The following is a 20,623-nucleotide window of genomic DNA, read 5'->3' as shown; positions in this document are numbered from 1 at the left end:
CTGTACGCCGAAAGTATATCATTGGAGCAGAATGTCGAGAGAGCGAAAAATAGAGACCACGCACGAGCAAGTCTTTTTACTCTCGGGCGAGCGAAAGCGAAAAGGAATTGAGGGACGTTATTCAGAGTCCGTGGCAGAGTCCGGTGGACTCGAGATAGACGGATAGCGTGTTTGCCAGGCTGGTCCGGAAGTCGCGTGTCGACGGCAGCCATAACAGCCCCTCCCTGGCGACTCTCGCCCTTTCTCAACCTGAACCACCACCTCTTGCCTGATTTCCTTAGCTGCTACCAACGATGACTAGCACGGCCTACCACGAGATTAGCCCATGTGTGCGAAAGGTCTGCAATCCATGCAGATCGAGGGTGAGCGAGTATTGGTGCAACGTTACCCTAATGAAACACCGAGAACGAGTCGGCGATTGGTCGATCCCGCCGAGGCCCGAAGGAAAAGCAACCCTCTCACTTCTTCGCGACCCTCTCGGTTACGTAGCGTCTTCAGAATCGCTAGACTAACCGTGCCGTTAACACTTGCTTCGTGGTACCGTTAACATTTTTATCCGAATAATAAAGTAATTAGCAGTGTGTCGAGTCGTGCGAAAATCTCTCATTTGTGTTAGGACGATATTGCCACACGAAATGCGAGAAAGAATATATCCAATAGAAGTCATCGGAAACGTTGTTACGTTTCAATTAACTAAAAGCTATTTACTCGTATTTACTCACATTTACATATAACGCTTATAAAAATATTAATCAAATATATTAAAATATATTATATATCGTATTTTTGTTATTGAAACAAATTGCAAGTGATTTGAAGTATATATATATATATATATATATACGTCGTGCTTGTTTACAGATATATTTGTTTACAGATAGATTTACGAAATTACTATTTTCTATCAATAAAGCGAAATCGCTTTTGCCCGCATTAGCGTGAAGTCTTTCGAAATTGTTATGTGATAAATGTGAGCATTATTCTTATACTTTCCATTTGCCAAGTGTTCCATGTCGCATTACACAAAGAAGTATCTATCTAGTAGCCGTTTATTCCTCGCTGTTTCCGTGTATCGTTAACAATGTGCAGTTTTGAACGAGAGTGAGTTACTTGAGCGAACCATGCTCGGGTTCCGCGCCAAAGGATCGTACGGCATAGCATGAGCGGTAACAGCAAGAAGGCACCGGGAGGCAAGGACGACAAGAAGAATCCTTCCAGCAAAGAGGAGAGCCCGTCGGGCGGTAAGGACGATGGTGGTTCGGCCTCGACCGGAAGCAATGGGGGTACGGCGGGAGGAGAGCCGTCGCAACCCGGAAGCAAGCCTAGCTCCGCCGGTGCGACCGCCAGGGAAGGGGCCCAGAGACTTTTGGGCCTGGCGGCGCGCGGCGAGTGGGCCCCCGTGGACCAGCTGCTCAAATCTTTGGAGAAGACGGTGCAAAGTGCGGGGGAGGATGGCTTCATCGTGCCGCTCGCCGGTGTTCTGGACCCGGTCAGTCCCATCGATATGATTGCTACGAAAGAAAGTACCTTAGTACAAAAGCAAAATTAATGTACTTAAATAAGAAAAGATGCCGAAAGAATATAAAGTTCTTATGTGAACAAAGTAGATCCCTCGCGCGATTTGTTCTTAGAAAATTTTGAAGAAATTTTGAGAAATTTTGGATTGCACGGAGATACATTATGTAGCAAATTTGTATGCTCCTAGACGAAGACTTTTAATCTGTAGATGACGGGGATGACGCCGTTGATGTACGCAGTAAAGGACAACCGCAGCGCTCTTCTCGATCGGATGATTGAGCTCGGATCCGACGTGGGCGCCAGAAACAACGCAAGTACCCCACAATCACGAACGCGTGAATTAAAAAAATAATCGTTAATAATCGAGAGAGATGTTTATTTATTAATAATAAACAATTTAAAAAGAAATATGATTTACAGTCTCGCAAAAGGAAAGAAAAACGTACAACCGAACAAGGCGTATATTTTTCGAAAAATACTTCATTTGAAAAGGAAACATTTGATTCATTGCCTTTTGTTTATTCATTGCCGTCGCGATAAGTTCTCGTGCTAGAATTACGTGGCACTGGCACGTAATAGCTGCGAAGGTGACGCGTGCCACGAAACAGCTAATGATTAGGCAATTTGTGCTAAGTCAAGTCACTTGTGGAGGTAGAAGGAGGGGGCAAGTAGAGGGTACGTACGATTGCGTGAAGGAGGGCCAAGGTCAAGGAGCTTATACTTACTGACCGAATGGATAAGACGGGTACACGTGTAAAGGGAACAAGTACGCATAGTTCTTCCGATGATATTTCCTATGACTTTTAAGAAGGTTACACTAAGGGCGTATAATTGACGTTCTTTCTGAAATATGAAAACCTTTGCTGTTTAACGTAACATTAATCCTGTGATAAGACTTTTCAAAATCGATATTACTACTACACACGGTTCTCCACCGGTGACATTTTCAATGATTTTCGTTCGCAAAAAGTCGTTAGAAATAAAATCTTTTGATGACTAACCGTAAAGCTTCAATTTTAATCCATTCCAAGAATCGGACCGCTTTTTCGTTGAAATTGATAGGCGACTGACCTATTTATCCCTTTACGCTTATCCCTTACCCATCTTGTTCATTCGATCGGTAAACATAAGTTCCTTAACCTTGGCTTTTCTTCACGCAATCGTTCTCTTGATTTATTTTCCTCTCTCCGCGAATGGCTTGACTTTAACTTAGCACAGATTGCGACTTGATAATTAATTGCAACGTTTCACATGTTATTTTCACGGTTGTCAATTGTTTTATTTAAAATTTCCATTATAAAACTTTATTGCATGTCGGCATATAAAATGTGATGTATCTTCAACTATTTATTGAATTGGATAAATAAGATTATAATTTTCATTATCCCATACAAATGTAAAAAGTAAATATTTCCATAACATAATTGGCGTTACTCCTGTTACTTGCATTATGTCGCAACGTATGTTAAGAGCGTATTATAAAAATTCTATTCGTTGTAGAAGGGAGCATTAACAATGTATCACTTTACAAACACGTTATGCAAGACGTTATGTACTTGCCACTATCGATTTATCGCCTACCACTCCCATGATGATTCTAATATAATTTTCGAATAGCATGCTGATACATGATCGAAAGTCTGAAATCTATCATTAAAGGCTAGCCCGAATTTGTGGGTGCGGCAGAGCAAAACTTATTATGGCTTTTATTATCCCGCCTTCATAAAAATCTGTTACGAATCAACGAAATGTTCGCGCTAATCATATCGTCCTTCTCAAATATCGTTTTTTCACAAACATTAAAAAAAAATGACAGAATTAAATGGTTAACTAATCAATTAACTGTGCAACTAATTAAAAATACTTTATTATTTCGCGGGAAAAAAAATAAAATTATATTAATTTTATAATCAAGCAAGTTTACGTTATATGATTTTCTGATAGATAAATACTTTCTGGAATGTAAGATATTTTATCCTGCTTTCTGCAGGATAATTACAATGCTCTCCATATCGCTGCTATGTATTCGAGGGAGGACGTTGTTAAGTTGTTGCTGTCCAAGAGAGGTGTTGATCCCTACGCTACGGGAGGGGTACGAATAAATAATATTAATTTTCGTAATCTTTAGAAAGAAATTTGAAAAAGATCCATTGCAACAATTATCTTATACAAATACCACGTGTGTACTGAAAGAGATCGCGCTATTCCGTAGAATATAGATTCACTTTAAATAATTTCAAAAGATTTAATCTTCTACTTTTTATATAATTTTCGAATTTTATTTCTTTCGATACAGAAACAGCAGGATAAATTCTGTCAAATTTTATTTCGATTCTATTTTAATATCAGAATAAAGATTATAGAGACTTAAATTATCGCGTGAATTCTACGGAAAAAAAAAAAATGTATTGTACTTAAGTAATCCCACATGAAATATCTATAATTTCTTGAAACTTATCTATAGCCAAGACAACAAACGGCGGTTCATCTAGTGGCGTCAAGACAAACGGGCACCGCGACGTCGATTCTACGAGCTTTACTAGGCGCTGCCGGACGAGACATCAGGCTAAAGGTCGACGGGGTAAGTAACGGGCAATATTATTTCACAAACTTGCGCAATAAGCTCGCCGATTAAACGTATCGTTTTTCGGGGGATCTGAAAAATTGCTGTCGAGTTTCGTCGATCATCTCGGCGAGACTCCAGGACGAATTTTAATCGTGCGATACCACGGTTTACAATTTACATCGGCCCCAAAACTTCAAATTGAAGTTTTGGAAGATGAAGGTTTTTCTGCAGTAAGCCGCGGCGCGATGCTCCCATTTCGCGTCTCTCGCGTGACAGGTGCCGCGTACCGAGAAATCGCTACCTGGTACCAAACGGCGCCATAAATCTTCTCCAGTTTGCTTTTTCCACCCTGTCTTTCTCTCTCTTGCTCTCTGTCATACATTCTGTCGCGATAGTACGACGCCACCGATTCGGACGCGTCAACGAATGCCGACAGTCACGACGATCCTCCGCCCATTTACAAGAAGAAAGACAACAGCCATGATATATCGATATGCGCATATTTAGATATGTCGACGAAAGTCTATTAATGATATAAGATTTAAAATCGCAGATGCAACTGGAATAGATTTACGAAAGATCGAGGAACACACGAACAATACTTTTGGGTCGCAATTGAGACGAACACTTTTATTAAATTAAATCAAAGTTTTCTATTCATAAAAATTGTCTAACAAATTTATATCGTTCGCACAACATTTTTATATACAATGTACATTAACATAGCGCACAGGCTTTGTCGATTTCACTAACTCGCGTAATGGACTAGAAGCTTCACTTATAATGCGATTTGATACTCTTTGATTCTTGCTCGTAAGCTCTCTGTCGTCAGACTAACTGAAATTCGGCGATCTCGATCATCCTACTTTCGATCCTTTCATAAATTTACCGCGATTTCGGATATTAGAACCAATTACGATAAAGGAACGATATATGCTTGCCCAAATAAAGGCGTCGAAACTATTTGTTGTCATTCTAACATACGTGAAGTTCTTGTCCGTAAGTCAAGCTTTGAAAGTCACCGAAAGAACATGAAAAGAAAGACTTTTCAGAATAATAGTCTCAGTTTTTTCTCTCCGTATTTTAGTTATTGATTGTTAGATCAATATAGATAGCAATATTCTAATAACATGTTTCGGACAAATACGAAAAATATTCGTGTTACCTGTCACGATAGTATCTGTTGAAAGATTTCTTACATGAGAAATTGATAAAAATATATCTTTAGACGCCTTTTCTCTTATAACAATTATTATAATTAATATAAATTTTTCTCTACTAGGAATTTTTCTATAAATGGCGTAAATTGAGGTCATTTATAAAATTGAAAAAAAAAAAAACATGCTTTTGTAGGTAAAATAAAATAAAATATTATTCTTTAAATTTTTTAGAAGTAATAATTACTATGTAAGTTATCCAAATTATAAAAATAAATTGAAACGTGTTTTTCTTCTTATATTTATGCCTTTCTTTTCGCAGAAAAGAATGTTTTAATATTTCAATAATTCTTTTCAAATCTCATTTCTCGTCGCAGAAAGGAAAGATACCTCTTTTGCTAGCAGTTGAGGCTGGCAATCAGTCGATGTGCCGGGAACTTCTCTCACAGCAAGCGCCTGATCAGCTTCGAGCCACCACGCTATCAGGTGATTCCGCGCTACATTTAGCCGCTAGAAGAAGAGACATCGACATGGTGCGGATTCTGGTAGATTATGGCGCGCCTGTCGACATGCAAAATGTACGTTAAATTACGTTGAATATACGTTAAAAGCAATGAGGACCCTAAACGAAGCGGAAAATTAAGCCGGTAATCGGATCGTGTCGTTGAAACTTTGGCGATTATATAAGTACTTTGAAGCTCGCAAATTATAGGTTGTAACGCGAACCTTTTACTGTTTTTCAACAAACTATTATGCGCAATGTTCGTAATCTGTTTTTCCACAATGTCATAGTTGAAGAAAATTATTTCTTTCATTTTTTTTTTTTAAATAGACAATTTCAAAAATCAGTTTTAGATATATAAATACGTGTATAACGAGATATTTTTTTTATTATCTAATTAATTTCAAATTGATAGAATCAACAGAAATTTGATACAAACCTTATGAGAAGGTCATAAATTAAATACAAAGCGTCAAGTATCTCATATACTGCGGTTATCAATTTTATTCTAATTTAAGTTTTAATATTGCGGGCAAATTAAGTACAAAACTCGACGAGATTGATCATATATGACTATACGATATAAGAGTGACTAACAAATTGCTGCAATTATCATTAGAGAGAGCAGCGAGTTTATGTACCTGAATGAGTAATGAGTCAGAACATCACGGTCGTAAAGTTTATAAAAAGATTCTAAAAATTATTTTTATTGCATTCACTCACCTTACAAAATAATTTTACGATCCTTGATCTTTCTTTTGCCGGCAAATAATAATGTGACTAGTAATGCAAAGATTTTAATTGCGTCACAAAAAAAGTTGCGGGCACGTGTATAGGGGGCATGCATGCGTAATGAGATGTCGCATTGCGTCGAACAAGAATAATATCGGTAGACAGGATTAAATTTTCAGTCAACGACGACACGTATTAAGAGAAGCTACCGACATTATAAATGCGTGTAAAAATTTTTATTCTCGCATACAAAACAATGAATGATACTAATTGTAAGAAACAAAATGATAATTAATCATTAAAATGAAAAGTAATCGTTATTTTTTATTTATATCAATCCAGTGCAGGTACAATAGTGAAAATTTTTCTAATTTTTTAAATCAAAATATATAAACCCAAGTCTCTCTATATACAGTCTTTTATAAAACTATGTGCGACGCAATGTTGAAAATAAGTATAATTCTGTATAATTCTATTTGACAAATATCAGCGTGCAACATTTATTTCAGGGCGATGGACAAACCGCGTTGCATATTGCGAGCGCCGAAGGCGACGAAACTTTGGTGAAGTATTTTTACGGTGTCAGAGCTTCCGCGTCGATCACCGATCATCAGGATCGAACGCCGATGCATCTGGCCGCGGAGAACGGCCACGCTTCCATCATCGAGCTGCTGGCCGACAAATTCAAAGCGAGTATCTTTGAAAGAACGAAAGACGGCTCGACTCTGATGCATATAGCATCGCTGAACGGGCACTCGGAATGTGCCACTATGCTCTTCAAGAAGGGCGTGTATCTGCATATGCCAAACAAACGTGGCGCTAGATCTATTCATACGGCTGCGAGATACGGTCACGTGGGTATTATTAGCACTTTGCTGCAACGTGGAGAGAAGGTAAGTTATCCATCATCGAAAATTATATGTGAAACTGCTTTTCTCTCGTCGAATGGATACCATTCACATATATTTCTAAATTTTCTTATTCTTATTATATATATCTACTACTATAATATCTCAAAGTTGTCAGAATTTTCTAGAATATTTATGCCAAATTTGTCGAGAGATTTGATTTATACAGTGCAATTTGAAAGATATTTTCTTTCGATTAAAATTTTATATTTCTTTCGCGTTTTCTTGGACAGGTAGACGCAGTAACTAACGATAATTATACGGCACTCCATATAGCCGTGGAAAGTGCCAAACCGGCTGTCGTGGAAACACTTTTAGGATACGGTGCAGAAGTGCACGTGAGGGGTGGAAAACTTCGGGAAACTCCGCTTCACATAGCCGCCAGGGTGCTCGACGGTGACAGATGCGCTCTGATGTTATTGAAATCCGGAGCGGGACCCAATTTGACAACCGACGACGGCCAAACACCCGTCCACGTAGCAGCCAGTCACGGGAATTTAGCGACGCTCCTTTTGCTTCTCGAGGACGGCGGAGATCCCATGTTTAAGTCGAAAGTACGTCGACGAAAACAAGATCCAATTGCAAAATACATTTTTTATATACTTATATAATGTCACAATAATTAAACAATTGAGTAATCGGTAATGTAACGAACATAATTTTCCTCACAGAACGGAGAGACGCCCTTGCACTTAGCCTGCAGAGGTTGCCGGGCGGATGTGGTTCGACGATTGATAGAATTTGTAAAGGAGACGAAGGGTCCAGAAGTGGTGACCGCCTACGTGAACAGCGTGACGAACGACGGTGCCAGCGCTCTTCATTACGCCGCTCAGATCGAACCCTCGGAGGTCATCAACCCCGGTGACGATCGCGCCGTCGTGCGCGCTCTTCTCGACAACGGCGCGGATGTCTCGCTGCAAACCAAACAGGCCCATGAAACAGCGTTCCATCACTGTGCTCTCGCGGGCAACAATGAGATCCTGGAGGAGATGATCAGCCGGATGTCGTCCACGGATGTGCAAAAGGCCTTGAACCGGCAGAACGTCGTGGGTTGGACGCCGTTGCTGATCGCCTCCAATCGAGGCCATATGGAACTGGTGACGACTCTCCTCGCCAATCATGGCAGAGTCGACGTGTTCGATCTCGAGGGCAGATCCGCTCTACATTTAGCCGCCGAGCACGGATACTTACAAGTATGCGACGCGCTGTTGGCGAACAAAGCTTTCATAAACTCCAAGTCTCGCGTGGGAAGAACCGCCCTGCATCTCGCCGCTATGAACGGTTACACGCATCTCGTACGTTTTCTCATCCAAGATCACGGCGCTGCAATAGATGTGCTAACCCTCAGGAAACAGACTCCCCTTCATCTGGCGGCCGGAGCCGGCCAGTTGGAGGTCTGCAAACTATTACTGGAACTCGGTGCCAATATAGACGCCACGGACGATCAGGGACAGAAGCCGATCCACGCCGCGGCTATGAACAATTATGCCGAAGTGGTGCAACTCTTTCTTCAGAGGCATCCGAGTCTCGTGATGGCCTGTACCAAGGACGGCAACACTTGCGCCCACATCGCCGCGATGCAAGGCAGCGTCCGAGTGATCGAGGAACTGATGAAGTTCGATAGACAGGGTGTGATAACCGCCAGGAATAAGTTGACGGACGCGACACCGTTGCAACTGGCGGCGGAAGGCGGACATGCCGAAGTAGTGAAGGTTTTAGTTAGAGCCGGAGCGTCCTGCTCCGACGAGAATCGCGCGGGTTTCACTGCGGTTCATCTGGCAGCTGAATACGGTCATGGCCAAGTACTCGAAGTGATGAGATCGTCACAGTCTCTTAGGATAGTTAGCAAGAAGCTCGGTGTCACGGCGCTTCACGTTGCTGCTTACTTCGGGCAAGCTGGCAAGTAAAAATATATGATAGTAGAAATGTCGTGCTTATCTGGGGATTATCAATAGTCATAATAATTATACGTTAATAATAATTATATTACTAATTAATTATATTTAAAAAATTCAATATGTTTAATTGCAATAATTTTAATCATATATTCTTTATAACTTTGCTAATAAGAAGATAGTGAGAGTCTAATTCTGATGAAAGTTAAATAAACTTAAATTAGTGCAAGTATGATTTTTTTAAGCAAAATGTTTATATGCTTGTAGCAAATAAATCATTAACAAAACAATTCTCAATTGATTCTAGATACGGTTAGAGAATTACTAACTCATATACCTGGAACTGTAAAATCTGATCCACCAACCGGAGGATCCCTGGTAGGAGAATTAGGAGCCGAATCCGGCATGACTCCTCTTCATCTCGCTGCTTATTCTGGAAACGAGAATGTCGTGCGACTTCTCCTCAATTCTGCCGGAGTTCAGGTAATTTAATAAAATTTTTTTTTATTAATCATAAGTCTTTTTGTCGTGTGTAATATTTTACATAATATAATCTTAATTCGTGGCATTACTCGGATAAAAAATTCTGTTGAAATATCTGTAATAAGTAATAAGATATCTAGATAATTGTAAATAATATATATTCTAACACGATGTTCACACATATAATTAGCCGAACAAATTAAAGAGTCCAACGTCACATTGATTCAATCTCTATTTCTTACGTGAATATGTAAGAATTAATTTTAAAAGCTAAGAAAAAATTAAATTTACATCAGCTTTAAAAACTTGAAGGTAGACGCGGCGACGACGGAAAACGGATGGAACCCCCTTCATTTGGCCTGTTTCGGCGGCCACATAACTGTCGTAGGCTTATTGCTAAGCAGATCAGCGGAGCTGCTGCAAAGCGCGGATCGTTACGGCAAAACCGGATTACACATCGCGGCTACCCACGGTCATTATCAAATGGTGGAGGTTCTCTTGGGTCAGGGAGCGGAAATAAACGCGACTGACAAGAATGGCTGGACACCGCTACATTGCGCGGCACGCGCCGGTCATTTAGATGTCGTGAGGTTGCTCGTAGAGAGCGGTGCATCTCCGAAAAGCGAGACGAATCTTGGCTGCGCGCCGATTTGGTTCGCCGCGTCCGAGGGTCACAACGATGTGCTCAAGTATCTCATGGAGAAAGAGCACGATACATACGCTCTCATGGAAGATAGAAGGGTAAGGTGCTTGCAATCTCGATAAGCAAAATAACATGGAAACTCTGAGGAAAAGTAAGAACTCTCAAACAAACGCGTTCTTCGAACGTTAGAATTTCCGAGTCCTTTTTTTTTCATTTTCTTGACTAATTATGGATTTTATATCTTGCAATATGATGATTGTAAAATTACATAAAGTGACAACGGTGTCTAATAACTATTTTATATATAACATAAAATTATCTAATTTTTAAATGAACTGTAAAGTTCTTTTTTGATAAAAAAAAAGGTTTCCATCGTGGATATCACAATTTAATTAAAAGATATTTTTTTTTATCATAAATTCAGCATCATATAGCAATTATCTCGTAGAATTATATTAGGGGCTAGATATTATACTTAAAAATTTCCAAAATGTGTAGTAGCATTTCATGCGATCGAGAGATGCACGACATTTAGAAGTTTACTCATTTTCTCAGACAAAGTCGGTAAATCGAACTAATAAATTTGCGCTTTAATGTTAAGTACACACGCGAGGTATAATTACGACGGCTTCGTGATCGAAAATTTATTGATAATACACGCGTTCCGCTCAAATAATTTTAAAATAAAATCGATATTACTATCGCCTAAAATCCCGCAGTCGTGCCGTTATAGAAAACTTTACCGTAATACGATTAATTGAGTTTTATAGTAATTAAACGAAGTATCGCGAATCAAAGACTACAATTATCACATCCATAACACACGATATCTATCTATATTTATTCATCTCAACTTAAAATAAGTAAAACAGAATATCTAAAAATCTTATTGTAAGATGATATAAAAAAACTTAGAACATCGCGATATAACTTTATTTAGAAAAGAAATAAAAATTTTAAATTATATAATAATCTGCATAAAAAACTTATATATATAGAATGCACGATAAAAAAATCATTATTTAATCAATTAATAATTGTTATGACGATATCAAGAACATAACATCGTAAAAACCTTCTTTTTCTCGATTTAATTTTTTAATTCGAACAAAATGTTGCATTTACAGTTTGTCTACAACATGATGGTCTGCAGCAAGAGTCACAACAACAAGCCGATAGAGGAGTTTGTTCTGGTGTCGCCCGCGCCGGTGGACACGGCGGCCAAGCTGTCCAATATTTATATGAAACTCTCCGAGAAAGAGAAGGAACGCGCCAAGGATCTGATCGCGGCCGGGAAACAGTGCGAGGCCATGGCGACCGAGTTGCTTGCTCTGGCAGCGGGCGCCGATTCGGCCGGTAAGATCTTGACGTCGATGGATCGCCGAAACGTCGAGTTCCTGGACGTGCTGATCGAGAACGAACAGAAGGAGGTAATCGCGCACACCGTGGTGCAACGTTACCTGCAGGAACTTTGGCAGGGTAGCTTGAACTGGAACGCGTTTCGAACAATTCTGTTATTCATCGCCTTCATCGTCTGCCCGCCCGTCTGGGTAGTATTCGCTCTCCCTCTCGGGCACAAGTACAATAACGTGCCCATCATCAAGTTCATGTCGTATCTCACGTCGCACATCTATCTGATGATCTTTCTGCTGCTGGTCGGCATCACGCCCATCTATCCAGTGGTGGTGAGAGCGAACCTGATACCGTACTGGTACGAATGGTGCCTGTTGGTGATGCTGTCAGGCCTGTTGCTGTTCGAGCTGACGAATCCTAGCGACAAGAGCGGTTTGGGCTGGATCAAGCTGGCAGTGCTACTCTTCGGTATATTCGGCGTGGCGTTTCACCTGATGGGATTCGTACTCGTCGATAAACTGTACTGGCCGACCCTGCTCTACCTGAGAAACCAGCTTTTTGCCCTCAGTTTTCTTTTAGCTTGCGTGCAGATACTAGACTTTCTGTCGTTCCATCATTTGTTCGGGCCGTGGGCGATCATTATCGGTAATCTTATGAAGGATCTCGCGAGGTTTCTCGCGGTGTTGGCCATCTTCGTCTTCGGCTTCTCCATGCACTTCGTCGCGCTCAATCAAGCATTCAAGAATCATAAATCGCTGCATGAAGCGCGCACGGAGGAAAGAAAACCGAGGCATCCGTTCGACGACGGTAAGTTTGATATTCGTATTTTCTATGTTTCCCCTTCTACAATCTCTTCTTTTACTATGTACAATTTGACGCCATTCGAGAGCTAGTGGCGCAGTTAATTGTATTTTTTACAGCTCCTTTCATCTATAAGACATATACATATATATATATATATTGTAGATATCGTAGATACATTATGTAGATACCTATATACGTAGGGTTAGATCTTAGATTGGCAATTGCTTCGAAGCGGTACTGGTTCTATGTGAACAGGATGTAGACAGTGCTTTCGTCCACGCAGGTGCTAATTCGCGTGGGTATTAAAATAACGACACAGAGTTTCCTTTATATATTCCCGTTCTATAAAGTGGTAAAAACCGCGTACCTCTCTATTCCCTATTGTCAATCTATATCGAGAGTTATATAAAACTGGTATAATCTCGATGAATTTAGATTTCGATGTGACAAACGCATGTTACGTTAAAATCTAAAGTGAAACTTGCGTGAATTTTGTGGGTTTCAATGGTAGTTTATATCAGTTTATAGAGGAAAAATTTCCATCCTCTCAAAAAGCGTTTCCCATCCTTCCCCTCACTAAATTTAATCTCGTCTCAAAAAAAGTCATTGATGTTGTGGGAATTCGCGCGATAGATATTTTTTATAATTATTATTTATCGAGATTCCAAAGCAAGTCGGCTTTATATCGATCATACTCGGAGACATGCGGAACGATATGAAATCATAATCGAATGAATTACAATAATAGATGTGTTGGCCAATGTTACGGAATGGATGATGGAGACGCCACCAACGGAGGCGCCTCCTCGTCGCTACGGCCGCTACAGGAAAAAGAATGAGTGTTGTGACGATAACGACAGAGATAGTAAGTTTTGTTGGTTGAGAAAGATTAATCAGAAGCAACCGAGCGGAAAGTGAACTAAACAACAATCGCACACGTGAAACTGAATGCAGGACACGGATCCATTTCGGTGTCGTCTCGTCTGCATCGTGCATTTGGCCAGTGTGTGTGCGCGTGTATGTTGTCTGCTGAGACCGCTGCCTGATATGATGAAAAAAATGAATAAAAACAGAGAGGAAACAGAAAAGATACGCAACGCCCGATATCATTCCTCGTTCATCTCGTATGCTGCGATTCGGAAGCGACAGTAAAAATATGAAGAGAGAAAGCAATTAATGGAATTTGTTAAGAATAATATCTCAATTATAATAAATATGACACGTTATTCACACACACACGTATATAATACAAATATAACATATGCAGCATTAATTATTTATTTAAATTGTAGAATTTGAAAAAGTTTTTTTTTTTTTGGTTCAGATCTAGACGTGTCCGGGTCGCAGCTTACCGAATGAATATCTTATATTGATCTCAGACAACGTTCTGTCTATGCAGTTGATTAGATATCGATTAGCATTATTGGCCGGAGCATATGTGCTCGTGTTTTCTTTCACAGCCTCTATCCGTGTGCATCCCCATACTGTACGTATACGTCCATATATGTACATACATGAACGCACACATATGTATGTGTATGTACGTGTGTGTGTGTTTCCATGTATCTGTACAATTTAGTAGGTTATTAGAACTGTTTTATGCTAGTGGACGCCGATGTTGTCTCAATTCATGATGTGCATCAATCGCACGCTCGTTTTATATGTGATTCTCGAGATCGATCTTACAGACTGTACCATTCCAGACAAAAAATTACTCTTGTTCGCGCTTTCTTTTTACTTTTTTTTTTTTTACACCAATTCGTTACAGGATCGTTTCAGCCTTTCGAGCTGAAGAAAGGATTCTTCTCCCTCTCCTCTCCCATGTTCTTGCATGCAAGCAACATTTACGCGGTATATTGCGTCCGCCTTTGAAGAATCGCGCAAGCCAGACATGCAAGGGAGCCGTGCATCTTCGAGCTGCATGCCGCATCCTTTTTTTATCCATTAGAAACATATGTGCGGTATGTCTCTTTAAAATCTCCACTCGCGCTCTCCCTTTCTCTCATTTAGCACGGTACGCACGATTATATGATTAAACGCCAATCGTTCGACCACTGCCTCGGCAAAGAAGCGCATCGATAAAAACGAAACGCATCTCTTCCTTCGTCCGTTCAGCAAGACTCTTAGTCGCTGGACTCGTCGCGCGTTCTGAAACGCGCGGATTTCGACGCGTACAATTTCATGGTTGACGAGTAATCTTTTGACGCGGGACGACAAATAGAAAAGAAAAAAAAAAAAGAGAAATGAATCACGCGAAGCGATTACATCCGAATCGGATGTAAAAGCAAGACGAATTCGAGCGACGAGACTGAAACCTGAAAGATCGAGTGGCAGTACGTACTCGACGATAAAGCTGCAATCTGCAATTGAAAAATTGTCATGGCATGCATCCGGCGCATTAGTTCGCAGCTGCAGCTGCAGAGCATGGCCAGAGTCTATATAAAAAGATGCATGAGCATGTTCGTTCCTCCGTTTACTCGTTTGTTCGCTCGCTCGCTCGCTCGCTCGATCGTTCGTTCGTTATGGAATCTTTCACACGTGTGCATTCATATATTATAAAATAGCGGGTATCCACCACAGTAGTAGCCAGAATCTGTAATGGCACGAATGGCAATGAGCTAAAGAGAAAGAAAGAGCTCTTAGAGCTACCAAGAAAACGTCTTGTGTGTGTGTGCCTCGTAATTCCAGTAAAGATGAATCCGGTACTCGCCTTCGAGTATCTATTCTTCGCCGTCTTCGGACAAACGACCCACGGCGAGCTGAAGGTCGAGCACAATCAGCCGCAGTGGACCTCGGTCCTCTTCAAGTTGACCTTTGGCGTGTACATGTTGGTCTCGGTAGTGGTGTTGATTAATCTGCTGATCGCCATGATGAGCGACACGTATCAACGGATACAGGCGCAGTCGGACATTGAGTGGAAATATGGACTCAGTAAACTGATCCGTAACATGCACAGGTAAGCCCGCGATCTTTTAAGACCCGAATAAGCGCGCGATAAGCATATGATAACTGGGCGCTGGTTAAAATAGCATATCAAATTATCTCTTACCTCGTCCGCGATGCAGAGAACGTTAACGTTAAAAATTAAGTAACGTTATCTTTTGCGTTTCTTATTCGTGTTTATCCATCCCGCGTCTGACAAGACACGGACACCGTTCGAGCGGTTGTCGTTCGCCTTTACATGTACAATGTACAATACTACTTTTGTACAGCCGCGCGGTCTTGACGCGATCCCTTAAGTAGCTCGCCGTTAAGCATACGGGGTTAGCGGAGCACTCCGTGTAGGAAACGCGATTGCGTGTTGCAGAACTACCACAGCTCCGTCCCCGTTAAACTTGCTCACCACATGGACGGTGTACTTCATCAAGCTATGCAAACAGCGCGCCGCTAAACGTAAACGGCCGTCGTTGGTGCACATGATGGGGCTGCAGCACGCCAGCCGTTTATCGCCCAGATCGAAGATGGGCGCAAAATGGTTGGCTAAGGTTAAGAAAGGTCAAGTCCGTCCAAAGGACAGCATGACCCTCTCCGTAGTTCACCTCAGCCCGCTGGGCAGTCAGCTGTCCTTCAATACAGCGACCAGAATAGAAAACGTGGTGGACTGGGACTCGATCAGGAAGAAGTATCTCGCCCTGACCGGCAACGAGCCCGAGAAGGAAGAGGCGGAAAAGGAGGAGAAAGGCGAGGAGGAGAATGAGGACGAGAAAGGGCAGACGGCTTCCAACGCCTCGACGATACCGGCGACGACGGTCCCGAATCTGTCCGTCTAAAGATCATCCGTTACGTCGGATGCTGGACGCGAGTCTGCGCGAAAAAACGCAGCAGCGCGAACAAACGAACGATCAGATACAGTTGCGATAGCGCGTTTCGCTATTATGTACTGTACTTAACAGAGGCAGACTTAAATGTAAAGTGCGCTGTAAAAAAGATATTCTCCACACATTCGCCAAGAATAATTTTTTACATAAAATCGTAAACCGCTACCGCAGACACACAAATATCCGACTATCGAGCGAGACCATCCACATAAAGGATCGATTCTTGCGCGACGACCGGCCTAGCATTTTTAAGCATCTAAGTAAGTAAAGTCCCGACGTGATTCGTGAATCTTGTAGGAATGTATATGTATATAATTGATGTTGTTTGTCAGATATGAGTATGAAAATCAATTTCGTCGACACACCATATCCTTCTCCGTCACACGGCATGACCGGATAATGCCTGCGAATGTCAAATCCCCACATCGCCACATCCGCTCGCTCGATGCTTCATTGAATGTTGGGTCAATCATTCGCGGCATCATTCATAATTTTCGTGTTCCTTGTGGGTTACAGAATCTCGATCGACTTGTTGCGATAAAATTCTTTTTCAGAGCCTCTCATTGTAAACATGAATTTATGTTAAATGTGAGACCTAATTTTTTTAAGTCTATAAATTTTTTTGTAGAAAAAAATGGAAAGGCTTTTTGAGATAATTAAATCTCCGTTGTTAACTTCAACATTTATGCGATCGTTTTATATAATAATAAATTATTACTGGCAACACAAACATCTAAAGACGCATCATCTAAAGGTATCTTAATTTTTCAGATGTTCTTTAGATAGTTGGGATAATTGTGCACGTAACATATATCACCTAGTCTCTCTTATGTCTCATGTGCTTAAAATTAGAAACAGTTCCATTAGAAAAAATGTCTATCTCTTAGGATGCTTGGACCTTTCCTGACGAGAGAGCCAAAGAGTTCGTACGAATTGCAGCAAACACATACTTTGTATGGCTTGAAATTGATTCATTTTGCGACGTTTGAAGTAGTAGCAACGTTAGCATGTATCTGAATAATGGCAGAGAATTTTGTATAAACTTTGCATACTCTCGCGCGCATTTACACGAGACATCTTTTACGAGACACGTTATTAACACATATTTACAGTCAGGATAAGTCCCATATATGTGATCGAGTTGTTGTTCTTCGCCATCTTCGGTCAGACGACACACGAACAATTGAAGGAAGAAAGTTACCAGCCCGATTGGACGAAGGTCTTCTTCAAGCTCGCCTTCGGCATTTACATGTTGGTGTCGGTGGTGGTGCTTATTAATCTCTTGATCGCCATGATGAGCGATACCTATCAGCGGATACAGGCTCAGTCGGACATCGAGTGGAAGTACGGATTGAGCAAGCTTGTTCGAAACATGCACAGGTAAGAAAAAAGAAACGGTTCTTAAAGGAAATAAAAAAAGAAAGAAGGAGACAGTAAGGATGTAAGAAAGAAATAAACGACACAATTTGTTGCACATCGTCGCGACGTCGTCGCATCTTTCGCCGTCACGCTAATCGATCCGTATTTTCGACATGTGATAGAACCACCACGGCACCGTCCCCGCTGAATCTCTTGTCTACATGGATCACGTACTTATGCAAGCTTTGCAAGAAACGCTTCACCAAGAAACAACAACGGCCCTCTCTGATGCACCTGATGACCGGTACTCGCATGTCCCCTCGCTCTAGAATGGGGGCAAAATGGCTGTCCAAAGTGAAGGGCAGACAAATCGGGCACAAGGACAGTGTCGCCTTATCGGTCACTCATCTGAGTCCACTTGGGAGCCAATTGTCCTTCAGTAACACTGCTAAGATCGATAACGTTGTCGATTGGGACGTCGTCAGGCGCAAGTACAGGGACTTGTACGGCGAGAAAGACGAGGAAAAATCAGAAGAGAACAAGGAGTCGACGGAGACGAATCCGCTGGCGACCTTGGAGGGATCGAACAATGAGAAATCGAAGCTGCTTGGTGCTTGAACGTCGAAAGAAAATGCTGGAGAAGGAGATACATTCACCGACAATATTTTATATAGCTCTCGCGGCAGAAAGAGAAAAGGATTCTCGCTTTCGCGGATCCGCCGCTTTCATTCAATGCGCTATTAAAACGCATACATTTATGTACTTGTACATAACGCGTGAAGATCCCTGTCAATACCTTTGAAATAAACGCCTAATTCGATCTTGCCTCGCTTGTACAGTTATTATTAAGTTAGCATATCCACTCCTTGTGATCCATAGTCTAATTGATTGCCTATACCACATTTTAGAGACTACCATGGGGAATACCCGTGTGCATAGGAATCATTCTACGTCACGTTTGACGGTTAGTCTCTTTCTCATTAACATTATTAATTATAAATCTTTCTCTTTCTCACCTGGAATGTTTTATCGATTATGTACATATGTATTTTATATATATATATACATATATATATACACACACATATACAATATATATATATATATATATATATATATATATATATATATATATTGCGCGATATTACGTAAAGATTCTGTTGCAATGCGATGCACGCGCCGATCATTATGCCTGCATCATATTGCTCACGATAATCTCGCGTAATGTATCAATGCGCTCGGTACATATATCTACAAGATATGTATCCATACATAGGGCTGCGAAACCGTGATATCACGTTAGAACTGCCATCGAAAAGCTCATGTCATTATGGTACATACACATAAAATTGATGTGTAGCATGTATATTCGCTGATACGTTGATTGTGAAATTGAACAAAGTTATACGCGCCTATTGGATTCACCTCCCGATTATACGCACATTGTAAAGTTCAGCCAGCACGCATTATCAAAATGTATACCCTGTAAAAAATAGTTGAATTAAAATGAATTCTCAAAGAGATTCATTTCTGTATAATATAATAAACATAATGAATCTTTAAAATTGGACTTCAGTTTAGAAATTATGAATTTGCTTCTAATTCCCTTTCTAAAATAATTTGTATACAAATTATATTTTAGGTCGAATGTGGAATAAAGAAATATTCTTATTTTTAATACATAGAATATTACTAATTATGAATTTACTAATTATTAATTTAATATAAAACTTTTACTATAGAAATTGATTTGCCTTTTAAGCTCCGTCCGATTGTCGGATATCATGAAAATGAAATGTGCATTTATAAAGAAGAAAGAAGAAAATTTAAAATTTCTAGAACTCACACATTCACAATTCTTGTAGATTAGGAATATTACAAAATTAAATTTCACAGAAAAAAATTTCTCTGTCGATTTTTTTTTTTAATTTCTCTATTTTACGCAGGGTGCATAAAAGCGACTCGAAATGCAGTTCTCATGTTGCAAGCCGCATTCATCTCATCCATCTTACATTTGAATGCGTTTAAAAACTTTTCTCACCGATGTATCCAATATTGAACACCTTCGCAATTTATTACTCATTGTCAGTGTTTACTGTCATCGAAATCTATACTGCGTTGCTCATTTCATCGCATGTTTTAAATTTTATAAAGCTCGCTGATTTTTCTTCTGATTGATCAATTTTTACTAAAGGACGAATAACACAGTTGACTATCGTCAGCATGAATCTTTACAGAGTTTAATATAGCCCAAGAAAAACTGTAAATACATATTTATATATTATACGATTTTTCTGCTTATAGCCAAAATGAAACGACGAATAGACAATAGTGACACATGATTTTTATTTCATATCAGAAAAGTGCGAAATTTTTGCAATTCTAATGCAATATATTTAACAATAAGAATAGCTACTAGTTATAAACACATACTAACTAGTTGTACTATACCGCTGTATATTAGCATAGGAAAAAAAATCTATGATCTTTTTAATAACGTATAGCTGCGTACATATAATAAGTAAGATATCGATATAATTCATTTAATTTATTTTTCTCTGTTTGCACAGTGAAAGTTAGTGCAATCGATATCACGGAGAATCTTTTCTTCGCCATTTTCGGCAAAAAAGACACTGACGACTTTACAATTTCGTTCAGAAATAATCTGCAGCCAAAGTGGACGGTTTATCTATTCAAGGTGTGGAGTCAATATTACATTATATTATTATTTATACATTATCTGCCTAAAAATTTATGTACCCATATATGTAACAAATAATTATTTTCCTTTCTATAGGTATCATTCTCTTTATATATGCTCGTCAGCGTTATAGTATTGATTAATTTATTAATCGCTATGATGAGCGATACATATCACAAAGTAA

At 40.1% G+C, this 20,623-nt stretch overlaps 1 protein-coding gene across 10 annotated transcripts; it reads left to right on the top strand.

Moving 5' to 3' along the window:
• The first annotated feature begins 483 nt into the window (after window positions 1-483).
• On the top strand, window positions 484-20,351 carry Nompc (no mechanoreceptor potential C). 10 transcript variants are annotated; one of them, XM_070303596.1, is made up of 15 exons: window positions 486-710; window positions 1,005-1,489; window positions 1,727-1,828; window positions 3,509-3,610; window positions 3,983-4,099; window positions 5,619-5,819; window positions 6,985-7,368; window positions 7,617-7,937; window positions 8,055-9,282; window positions 9,586-9,761; window positions 10,074-10,502; window positions 11,532-12,277; window positions 12,326-12,564; window positions 15,250-15,517; window positions 15,869-16,516. In XM_070303596.1, the coding sequence occupies exons 2-15, from the start codon at window positions 1,160-1,162 to the stop codon at window positions 16,329-16,331; spliced, it is 5,106 nt and encodes a 1,701-aa protein (XP_070159697.1). In that variant the 5' UTR covers window positions 486-710; window positions 1,005-1,159; the 3' UTR covers window positions 16,332-16,516. The 10 variants fall into 10 exon arrangements, 9 of the variants coding, with proteins under 9 accessions (XP_070159695.1, XP_070159697.1, XP_070159700.1 ...); XM_070303599.1 differs by adding an exon at window positions 13,310-13,426 and having other exon boundaries at window positions 11,532-12,564; XR_011447509.1 differs by lacking the exons at window positions 15,250-15,517; window positions 15,869-16,516 and adding exons at window positions 17,492-17,759; window positions 17,921-18,702; window positions 20,309-20,351 and having other exon boundaries at window positions 489-710; window positions 11,532-12,564.
• Window positions 20,352-20,623: the final 272 nt, after the last annotated feature.

The sequence above is a fragment of the Polyergus mexicanus genome, unplaced genomic scaffold, assembly GCF_030449975.1.
Source record: "Polyergus mexicanus isolate NDT 795.1 unplaced genomic scaffold, iyPolMexi1.0 SCAF_10, whole genome shotgun sequence".
NCBI classification, from domain to species: domain Eukaryota; kingdom Metazoa; phylum Arthropoda; class Insecta; order Hymenoptera; family Formicidae; genus Polyergus; species Polyergus mexicanus.
Note: the sequence above shows the minus strand (reverse complement) of the source record. Positions and strands in the feature narration are given on the sequence as shown.

Bases quoted from the DNA above. Each gene is read 5' to 3' on its own strand.
- Nompc (XM_070303599.1), top strand. From the start codon at position 1,160: ATGAGCGGTAACAGCAAGAAGGCACCGGGAGGCAAGGACGACAAGAAG. The intron at 1,490-1,726 runs GTCAGTCCCATC...TTTAATCTGTAG, and splicing joins TCGCCGGTGTTCTGGACCCG to ATGACGGGGATGACGCCGTT. The intron at 9,762-10,073 runs GTAATTTAATAA...AAAAACTTGAAG, and splicing joins TCAATTCTGCCGGAGTTCAG to GTAGACGCGGCGACGACGGA.